Raw genomic sequence first — 11253 nt, 5'->3', positions numbered from 1 at the left:
AAAATAATCATCAAATAATTAACTGGAGTATACAAACTAAAATTATCATTATTAATTAATAACTGATGTTTAGCAGAAAGTGCTGGACTTTTCACAAAGTGAGCTGAGTTTTTTTTGCCTTTGCTTCAAATGAAGTGTTAATTTTACTTAATAAAATGTTTTTATTTAAAAAATGAATTGAATTGTTTATTTTCATCTTTTCTTTTTGTAGTATTGTTAGTTGGTTAAATCAGAAATTAGCAGAATGTGCCTTTTTTTTTTATCCGATTAATCGATAGAGTAACCGTTAGTCGCAGGCCTAACGTCAGAGTTGAATATAAAAAGCAACAGCAAGAATATTTCAGGATCTTCCCTGCATGTTGAGCTCTGATTGTTTCAGTTTCTGTTTTCTGCTCTTTGACTTTCATTCCTCCATCCCTCCCTCCCACCATGTCCCCCAGCTTCCCAGAACCAGAACTGGTTTCTAACAACATTTCATCATCATTTTTGCACCATGAAGTCAATGGTCCGTCCTTCATTCCCGTCCCCCTCTTCTCCCTCTCTTCCTTCCCTAACAGCTGCACCAGTACCAGCAGGCTTTTGTCCAGCAGCATCAGCAGCATCATCATCAGCAGCAGCATCATCCCGCTCAGCAGCCTCTTCCCTATCTGTCTTCCCCTCTTGAGTTCCAGATCCCTCTGGGTTCTTATAGTGCTGCCACGCCCACAGCTGGACCCATCGCTGGACCATCACCTGTGGAAACCTCCTACACTAACCCCAGGTAACACATTTTCGCTTTGCCCACAGTAACATTCAAGCAATTTTAAGGTAATTTTTCAAACTTTTCCAGAACTTTGGAGATAAAACAACAGTTTCACTATTGTGTGTTCATGTTACTCTATAGCTGTTGCAAGGTGAACAAAATCAGGGATTCCCAAACTTTTAACCCTTTAACCTCTGGCTTGGAACTTCCTTTGTTGAAAATGCTGCAAAATATGTAAAGAAACCCACTTTGAAAAACACTGAACTAAAATATAACAAACTTTTAGGTTTTCAAATGTCTGCCTCTCACCTTGTACATCTGACTGGTCAAAAAGCAACAAAAACAAATGGTTTCATTTCTGTATGAAGTCATTGTAGTTGCTTCATTTTGGTACTGCAAAGTAATGTAAGAAAGTGCAATCCAATGTTTGATTAAAAACCTAAATTTGGAAAGTGTTATTTACATTTGGAACCAGATATTTTCATACATGTAATAAAAACAAAAAAATTTTCTGTACTGTCTGAAGTTAAATCAAACTAAACTTATGCTTTAGGTTAGCTAGAATCACGAAAATATATCTACTTGCTAAAAGCCAGAAAACTTCACTGTTTTTTTTTTTTTTAGGTATTTTTGTGAAACTTTCTTTGTATTTCATGTTTAGGTACTTAATTTGAGCAGGTCGTCATTGGTGTTGGCACAATTTTCTTCAGTTGTTTCTATGCGATTAATATTTATTATTCCTAATTTCTCAAAGACCTATGAATCTGTGTAAGTGAGATAAAAGGTAAGCTTACACTTTAGACATTTTTTATTCAAATTGGTTGATTTTTTTTTTTTTAAATCTTTATTTTTGTGGTGCAGGAAAAGTTTGAAAACTTGCCTTGAAAATGTTTGAAAAGTGTTTGGGAAGAGCAGGATCCCTGAGGCTCATGTTTTCCTCTCTGCAGAAACCCCCTGCTGGCCACAGACGGTATCACGCCGACTTCCCAGAGCAGCAGCAGCAGCAGCAGCAGCAGCGTCAGTCACCCGCCCGACATGTCGGGCTGGAACCCGTTCGGAGAAGACAACTTCTCCAAGCTGACCGAGGAGGAGCTGATCGACCGAGAGTTCGACATGCTCAGAGCAAGCAAGTCAACGTTTCTCTCCTTCCTCCGAGTTTGAACCAAAGTTTGAAACTCTGAAATTTCTAGTTTTGGTTTTCTATTTTTTTTTTCACACTTGAAACCACATACTGTTATGCATTTAATAAAAAGACACACATTTACAAAATTAATTTACGCTTAATTTTAGTGTAAATTAACTTCACACAATGAAGTTAATTTACACTATTTTTTGTCAGAATCACCCAAATTATTTCTATTTGGTAAAAAAAAAACTTAACTCAGAAATTTCAATGTTTTTTTTTTATTTATAGAAAATGTATAAGTTTTCTTACTAATTTTTTACTTTTTGAGCTCAAACTTTTTGTTCTCAAAATTAAATTAAAAAAAAAAATCAACAATTAAAGCTCAGAAATGTGCTTGTTTTTTTTTCTAGAAAATTTCTGAGATTAATCACAAAATTTGAGTTTTTCTAGCAATTTATTGACTTTTTTCTAAAAAAGTTTTAAGAATAATCTAAAAATTTCAGTCTTTTTTTTTGGTGTGGAAATGAACTTCATTTTTTTAATCTACCCTAATTTTTTGTCGTATTTAAAAAATATTAAATTTAACTTAAGACTTCCTGTAGATGTGCTGAAATTATCTCAAGAAGCCGTCTTTTGTTCCCGTTTGTAACTGGGACGATGTGCTGATGTCCAAACAGAGAAGCCAGAAGAGCGAACGGTCGGCGTGGAAACGGACCCGGCGCCGGCTGCAGCTCTTCTGCCGGAGGATCTGTTCGGCTCGGTCCCCTTCGTGGCCAACGCAGGCAAGTCTTAGAGGAGTCTCTGCCCCGCCGGCCCGGTACTGTGGAGCCACCTGAGCCTCCAGGCAGGAACCCACAATAAACCAAGTTCCACTGGTGCAGACGCAACCAGGAAGTGTGTTGCTGCTCCCGCTTTAACCAGCTGGAAAATTAAAGGCAGCCATGTTCTTCAAACATACTCAACACTGGGCTCATTTATCACTAGTTACCACTATTCTGCTCTAACAGACATTTATGCAACATGCTGAACTCTGCTCTGCAGGAAGCTAACGGTACCGATGTGTGGGAGGAGCTTCGAGTCTCTGCGTTGACGCATTAGCGCTAAAAGCAATACGAACACCTAACAGGGCTGCTACTGCAAGGGCTGAATGATTCTCATCAGAAAGAAACGCCAACTAGTTCAAAATGTAAAAAAATAATTCATCTCACTGCAGATTTCTGTTTTTTTCCCCGTTTCTCGTCATGGTGCTCATGTTACAGAATCAGATATTTAGCATCAGAGCATCTCGGGAGTTACGTACCTGATGACCTCAGTAAAATATGTATTACTACTTTATTGATTATTTAGCTGATTTCTAAAGTGTGTCAAAGTCCAGGGTTGGTTTTTGTTTCGCTTTTTGTTTTCGTCAGTGACTACAGGTACATCTCGGTAAATTAGAATATCATTAAAAGTGGATTTTGTTTTAATAATTCGATTCAGGAAGTGAAACAGTGATTAAAACTAAAGCTGTAGCTTCTTATGGGAAGCCTCCCGAGTCCATTCACCAAGCAGTTGGTTGGGGCTCCTTTGGCTTGAATAACTGCATCAGTGCGGCGTGCCATGGTTGGAGATCAGCTCGTGGTTCTGCTGAGGCGTTTGGGAAGTCCAAGTTTAACAGCAGCTTTCAGCTTGTCTATGTTGTGCACTGCAGTTTTTCCTTCCAACTTACTTTCCATTAACACTCTTGGATACAGCATTCAGTTTCTTTAAGACTTTTTTCTTTTGCGAAAATCCTTTTTTTTTCTTGTACTTTTTGTTAAACTGTGGAATAAGTGGTTAGAATCTGTTTACATTTTTTGAATTGAATGTTTTTTGATGATCTTCTAATTCGAGGTGCACCTGTAGGAACCCGGTTCTGTTCGCGGTACTGAGCCTGTCTCACAGAAAACGTTTTGTTTACGTCGTCGCCCATCGACACTGCAGACATTAGAAACCTGGAGCCAGATGTTCTGATCCGCTCTGGTCCAGGCTGACGCGCTCGCTAAGTGTCAAGTAATCAACGGCAGCAATAAGCTTCTGTGCCTCCTTTTCCTTCCTGCTTCTCGATGTGAACTGGTTCTGTAGCTCAGTAGAAAAGCTGTGGAGTAAACGTAACTATAAGCTGTGTTTTTATATTTTCTGGAAAGAGTGAAGGTATTTTGTTTTCGGTTCAGTTGCAGCAGAACGAGGCAAGACAGAGATGCAATATAACCCTGTGAGCACTTGAATGTCAGCAGGAATGATTTTGTCGTTTCTTTGTGAGCTAAGTTTCTGTTTCAGAAAAATAAATAAAAACTACGGCAGAGAATTGGGGCCAAGCAGAAATATATGGTGTTAATTTCTAACCAAAAAATCTCAAGAAAAAATGTATAGAAAAAATTACATTTGCAAAAAGAAATCCTTTTTTTATGTAAAGTATAAATTTGCAATATTACATTTAAAAAATGGTGAAATATTCTCTCAAATTTTAAACATTGCATAAAAAATTATGTATATGAAAATAGATTTTCTGAGATTATAAAGTCAGATATTTCTCAAAAAAAGGTAGGGAATTTTCTGAGACCGAAGCAAAACGTTGAGTTTTACGTCTGAATCTGTTGTAAAGTGTGAATGTCAGATCCGGTCTCTGACATCAGAACGGGTTCTCCCGGGTCCGGACTCGCCTGAACGCATCGATCATGATCCAGAAATCACGGCTGAGACGGTGAAGAAGATTCAAGATGGCCGCTGCGAGTCTGGACCCTGGAGCCGATCTGAGCTTTTGGCTTTTTTTGTCACAAATGTCTGACTTTATAATGTCACAGATTGTTTATTATTCTAAGATTAGAGAACATGTTGATGTTTTAGAAGTGGAAATGTACTCCTGTGTTTCCACATCTACAGTGGCCCTGATGCTCTGTGGTAAAAATCTGCATCAAAGAAACAAAATCAACCAAACAAAAAAAGACCAAACAGATTTTATTCCGGTTTCATTCCTTCAGGCTGGCATGAAAAAAATTTGCTCCAAATTTTTGATCAGCCTTGCAGCTTCCTGTCTCTGTGCCATCACACTTTTCAGGTTTTCCTCCTTCATGCTCTGTTTTTCTTTGCAAGCATTGCAAACGCCGCTTCCTGCTGCAGGCTGGCTTCTCTACGTTTGGGGTCAGAAACCTTCAGTTTGGGAGACTTTCTTTGCTCGTTTTAGTCGAGGCTCATCTTCAAAGAGCAGAGCTGAAGCCAGTCGGTTTATTTTTGCATTAATGATTCAACATGCAGGTTTCCTCCACATCATTAAAGCTTTTTCCAAATTTAGATTAGTTTGGAAAATCAAACATAACGTTGGAGAAACGGGTTAATGCGAGGTTAAACTCCTACCTGCTAATTTCATTTTTTGAGTTTATTTTCAAGACATTCATCTTTAAGGTGCCAGGTATGCACTGAAAACACTAAATATTACCAAGCACTTTTGGTCTAGTTTATAGTGCAAATGTCTTATTAAACTTCAAATGAGACAAAACTAACTTTTCAGCAAGATATAAGAGCTGGATTTGAGTCAACAATTGATGAATGTTGATGAAGTTCTGGTTCCACATGCAGATTATTTCACTCAAGACATTTTTCCAGTGTTTTAAGTGAAATAATCTGCTGATGACATCATAACACGTTTTAAATATAAGTGTTAAAGAATTAGTTACTTAAAACCAGCTCCTATTTATTGCTGAAAAGTTACTTAAGTTAGTTTTGTCTTATTTCTAGTGAACTAGAACCTGGACCAAAAATACTTGGCAACATTTAGTTTGAAAAGTTTTTTACATCTGGAGGTAAAGAGAAAAGCAAACGGTTATTCAAAGAGAACAAACTTTGTAGCTCAACATCGATACTTTATTCAGGTGTGACTCTAGATTTAAATTTCTAATATTTCTCGACTTTTTCAGTTCGACATCATGATTTATGATGTCATAAAATGCATTTATATTTTTGTGTTGCATTTGAAATTTCATTATTCTGTTGACCAGAAGTGATCAGAAAACTCTCCAGCTCCCTGACAAAAAGCCTCAGCTCATCGTTTCTCTTGTAGATTCGGATAAAAACGACGATTTGATGAAACTTTCGACCCTTTCTTGGTTGTTTTCTGTTTGTGGCACTTTGCTGTCTGGCTGCGAACGCTTCCTTTCAGTTTCTGGGCTGCATGTCTGTGTGCCGCCGCCGCCGCTCAGTGACTTCCTCCTCCATCTCCGTCGTCCATTTTTTTTTGTTTATTTTTTAGCTGAAGGTAAGTTCACGTTCCCGCTCACATCCTGAACGGCTTCAGTTCACTTCAGTTTGTTTTTCGCTCTTTTCGTTCTTCATTCAGTGAGACAGCCATACTCAGAAACATCTTGTTCATGTGTTTTTGGTGGATGGAGCCAAAAATTTAAACGTAAAAAAGGGACAGAGAGCCATGAGCTGCACTTTACAGCAGAACCAGATTATTGTCCCAGTTAGATCTCTGAATATAATGTTACATGTTTACATTTCTGTATTTTTGTTGATCTCAGTATGTGTAATCTTTTTTTTCCCCCACCCTGCAGAGGAGTTAGAAACGTTTTTGGTTTTTACCCGACGTGAGCGGCTCCCCATCACTAACATGTCTTATTCCTTGTTTTCTGCCCTGTAACATTCTGTGAGTGTGAATGTATTTCTTTATAGAATGTTCCTGACGAATAAAAAAGAGCATTTCAAATCAAATTTCACTTTTGGTTGTTTCTTTAAGTCTCTCCACCAAGAACAAGATGTTCCTGATGTGGCTGTCTCAGTTTGAGCTCCGAGACCCAACACAAACTGGTTCTGGTTCTGGCCTGATGAATGGCAAATGTAGCTTATTTCCGAAGTTTGGTAAATTAAAATGATGGTTTCCTCATTACAACTTGACCTTTTTTATCCCAAGAGTTGAGTTCTTCGTAGGGCTGGTTGATAATTTGATTTTATTGAGTATTCACATTTTTTTTGGTTTTTGAAGATTTAATTTTTGGAAAATTAGGATTTTTTTTTCACCTGTACCGTTTGTGTTTCCATAGATCAGCACAGGCGGCCATCTTGTTTGACAAGCATATTTTACAGCTTCTGCTTATTTAAAAAGGAATTTTTCTTTGCATCTTTATTGCACTTCTAATGAAAATAGGAAGCTAAACTGATTTTTATAAAAAATAAAAAAATCAGCAGAAGGTGCCGATTTAAAAAAAAAAAAAAATCAAATTGTCAACTAAATTGATCTTTACAGCCTTAATGGGAAAACGAAATAAAAATCGTAAAATATCTAACATTGGACTAAAAATAAATGGAAATTTTTTAGCAAATTGAGTCATTAAAAGTATGAAATAAAATGTTTAGATCATATTTTTGAATGATAAGCACAGGAAGTGTGTTTTTGAACAGCTTTTGGAGAAGGTAGGTCGGCAAAGTGGGTCCTCGAGATGAAATGACGTCAGATAATTTTGTTAAAACCACATTAGCAGACAAGTTTGGTGTTCCTGGAAGTTGGATATTTTCGATAAATTACAGGAAATGACTCATTAAAAGGCTGAAATTTTGTGTAAACCTAATATAATGTCTTTAAAATAAAACCCAAACTTTAAGAAATGCAACAGTTTTCATGAAAGACTCTTAACAGCGCTTAGGCTGGGATCTAATCCAACCTAAGGGTCAAGATTATAACCAGTTATTTGTAGTTTCTGAAATTTCTTTTAAAACTTAATCAGGAAAAAATATTTTATTTATAAACGATACAGAAAGGCTTGCAAATGATAAATCTTAGATTCCAGTCTGTTTCCATACTTTTTTTTTTCTGACTGAATAAAAACCTCGCTAATCAGTAAATAACTGTTCATAAAAGGGAAACAATCAAATTAAAACCATTTACAGTTGTAAAAACCTCCGGTGGGTAATTAAGTTTGACGCAACAAGTTTTAACCAGGAATAATTTAACGGGACATATTTTTATAGGTTACAGTGTCTGTTGCGCCAAAGAGAACAATCCCATTTCCGCCATGTGTTGGTTTCTTGTGAAGAATCTACGTGGCTCGTAATCCCGCATCTTATTCCCAGTCCAGATGAAGACAATCTGACGTCCCTGAGCGATTAAAGATGTTTTCGGAGGTGAACCTGATTAAAGTTATAATCTGTGGCCGGTGCAGTGAGCTGAACAGATGCACGGCTCTAACTAATGTCCCGGACCCGGTGGATGGCGGCGCCGCCTCGCTTCCTGCTTTTGGCGGATCCGCGGCCTCGTTCTGCCAGTTTGGAAAAGGTTTGAGTTTGTTCGTGTTCGCAGCAGGGGGTTCCTCTGATTTAGAGCTTCGTCTAATCAGGAACAATAATTTGGCTTCTTCATTGTGGCACCATTTACTTTCAGCACAATTGGAGGCTCTCCACTCGCTAATTAGGCTAATTTTTTTAGTTGCCATTATGCAAATGTTTTGGACATAAAAACAGTTTTTTTTTTTTTTTTGTTCCGTCGGATGCAGAATTTTCTTTTCTTTTTTTTGCTTCAGGTTTTCTGACTTAAAGCTTCAATCTTTTCTGGGAGATTTGATCTGAGAAGTAATTTTGTGGATCTTGGAAGAGGCTCAGCATCTTATTCCTCCGGCTCCTTAAGCCCGTTCATCTCACTGCGCGGTCCGAAGTCACAGCAGCTTTTCCACCATATTGCTGCTCTGCTGCTTCAATGAGAGACAAACTGTCGGCATTTGTCGGATAATCATTTCAAAGTCATTTCAGTAACACTGCGTGTTAAGGAGGTCGAGTGGGTTTTGTAGGAAAATGAAAAGATTTCTGAGGTTGGAGTATTTCAAGAGTTAGTTTTGATGAAAATGACTTGAAAATGTAAGTATGTTTGAATGTAAAAATGAACATAGAGTTCCATATGCAAACTATTGGAAAGTTTAGTGGAAGGAAAAAGTGTGGTAGGAAAATGGTGCATGTAGATGCATCACCTGGACAATGGAGAAAAAGAACCAGGACTCCAAAGTCCTGATCCCGGGTGAAAGTAAAGTTTGCATTTGAAAATCAATTCAATCGGTGATGATTTGGGTGCCAGATCATCTGCTGGTACTGATCAACTGAGTTTTCTTAAGTTCTCGGTCAACGCAGCTAGTGCACTTCACTTTCACACTGCACTCTGTCAGACAATCCAAACCCTTTCATAAAACTGTTCCCCTCCTCACCTGTGGTGGCGCTGCATCAAGAACAATTTAAGGAAAAGACACAAAAACCTTTGAAGAAGATACTGAGTGAAAGAAAACCACCCAAGCTGAAAATTTTAACAAATGTTGCGATCTTGGTCTCCCATCAAATTTAATCTAAACACACTAAATATTTTTGCTAGATGGTTTGTTGCCTTCAGAAATCCCAGTTGACCACCCCAAGTGAACCGGACTTTCAAAGCAAACCAACTCTAGTCAATTAAAGTGAACTAAACTTGACTGGTGTGAATGAACCCTAAGAGTCCTTCATTTTTGTTTGTCCTGAAAGCTTTAATGAGATGCTGGTCTCATTTCCAGCAGGACTTGGTACTGACCCACACTGCCAAAGGTACCAATACCTGTATCAATCCAACACCTTAAATGTCAAGAAAATGAGACGTTCTAGACAAGCTTAAGCAACTTCATCATTTTGATCACTAAAAAAAAGTACTTTTCAATTACTTTCACATTTATTAAGATTTTTAAATCTCTGCAGGGTTTGAGATGAAGATGAAACATTTTTACGTGTAATTTTCTGATTTCTGCGCAGGAACTGGTGTGATGCAGAGTGAGCCGCCTGTTGACGAGCTTCCTGCCAACGTCCAGGCCCCCGTCGAGAATCCTCAGCCGGTCAAGGAGCCAAAATCGGGAAAGAAGAGCAGCTGCAAACTCGCCGATGAGTCCGACAGCGACTTCGAGTCCGACCCCCCTTCTCCAAAAAGCAGTGAAGATGAAGAGCAGGAGGAAGAGGAGGCCTTGAACAGCGAGCACGGTGACGACACCGAGCCGGAGAATCTGGGTCAGAGGCCTCTACTGATGGACTCCGAGGAAGAGGAAGATGAGGATAAACATAGCTCAGATTCGGACTGTGATGTCAGCAAGGTCAAAGGCCGCTCAAAGAAACCAGCCGCCGCTAAAGTAGCCAATCCCACCGCTTCCAGGAGTCCTGGAGGGCGGTCTAAGCAGAGTCTCATCACCCCTACAGTGTCTTCCGGCGGAGCGGAAGGTGTGGACGTGTTCGGCGCCGTTCCGTTCGTTGGCGGAGCTTCGCCCGTCGGGCCCACAGAGGGCAACGATATCTTCACCAAAGCGCCTTTCCGGCAGGTCAGCCAGGAGGAGCCGGCTGCTGATGAGTTTGATGTTTTCACCAAAGCCCCGTTCAGCCGGAACGTGTCGAAGTCCGGAAGGAGCGTCAGCCAGACGCCGCCCCTTTCCCCGGAAGGCACCGACATCTTCGGCTTCTCTCCGTTCCAGCCGAGCCATACCGAGCCTCCGCCTACCTCCCGGAGCGCCGAAGACATCTTCCAGTCGCCGTTCGAGGAGCCGTTGAGTCTCCAGCAGAGGCAGAAGCAGCGCAGCCTCCAGAAGTTGTCTTCCCGACAGAGAAAAACCAAGCAGGAGACGACGGCGGGGGGCAGCAACGGCAAGCGGCACCACGGTACCCCAACCGGAGGACGCAAAACCAACAAGCCGAGCTACCGCACTCCAGAGAAAGTCCGCAGGCACAAGAAGGTGGGCCGCCGAGATTCCCAGAGCAGCAATGAGTTCCTGAGCACCTCTGACTCCAAGGAGAACATCAGCGTGGACATCAGCATGGCCGAAGGGAAGGACACCATGGCGCCTCTTCCGGTGGACGACGTTCTTCTAGACCCGTTCGGGGCCAAACCCTTCCACCCTCAGTACCCGGGCCTTGGCGACGGTAAACCCGACATGAGCACCGCCAACGGGGGAAGGATCATAGACGATTTCGGGGCGGTTCCCTTCACGGAACTGGTGATCCACAGCGGGCCGCAGCAGCCGGTGGTGGCGCCTTCACAGCCGCTGGACCTGGACCCTTTTGGAGCGGCGCCGTTCCCCTCCAAGCAGTAACTCAACATGTCTTCCGCCAGTAGCCATTAACCCACAGCTGTTTATTTTTTTTTGGTTTGGGATCATTTCTAATCAGCCTGAATCCTGTGGAGTGTTTCTCTTTGCGCCTGCCTTCTATGCTGCATCGCAACGCTTTTAGGAACTGAGAGTTTGTACTGTGATTTAAAGTCAATACTTGACTTTCTCGTCTGCCTTGTGATAAGTTTTAGCACCAGAAGCCTTACCTGAGCTGGGCCCGACCCGCGCACAGTACCTCGGTAAAAAACCCGCATCGTTTGACATAATTTGGGAGCAGCGTT

At 40.6% G+C, this 11253-nt stretch overlaps 1 protein-coding gene across 1 annotated transcript; it reads left to right on the top strand.

Moving 5' to 3' along the window:
- Positions 1 to 557: 557 nt before the first annotated feature.
- On the top strand, positions 558 to 11219 carry LOC106962462 (BMP-2-inducible protein kinase-like; the record flags this gene model as incomplete). Its single annotated transcript, XM_015056893.1, has 4 exons — positions 558 to 760; positions 1690 to 1868; positions 2546 to 2650; positions 9636 to 11219. Coding segments are annotated over 4 exons (1806 nt in total), but the record flags the coding sequence as incomplete, so codon positions are not given.
- Positions 11220 to 11253: the final 34 nt, after the last annotated feature.

This window comes from Poecilia latipinna, unplaced genomic scaffold (assembly GCF_001443285.1).
Source record: "Poecilia latipinna isolate Pla-1442-1.1 unplaced genomic scaffold, P_latipinna-1.0 Scaffold1415, whole genome shotgun sequence".
Classification (NCBI taxonomy): domain Eukaryota; kingdom Metazoa; phylum Chordata; class Actinopteri; order Cyprinodontiformes; family Poeciliidae; genus Poecilia; species Poecilia latipinna.
The sequence above is the reverse complement of the archived record's forward strand: the minus strand, read 5'-3'. Positions and strand labels throughout refer to the sequence as shown.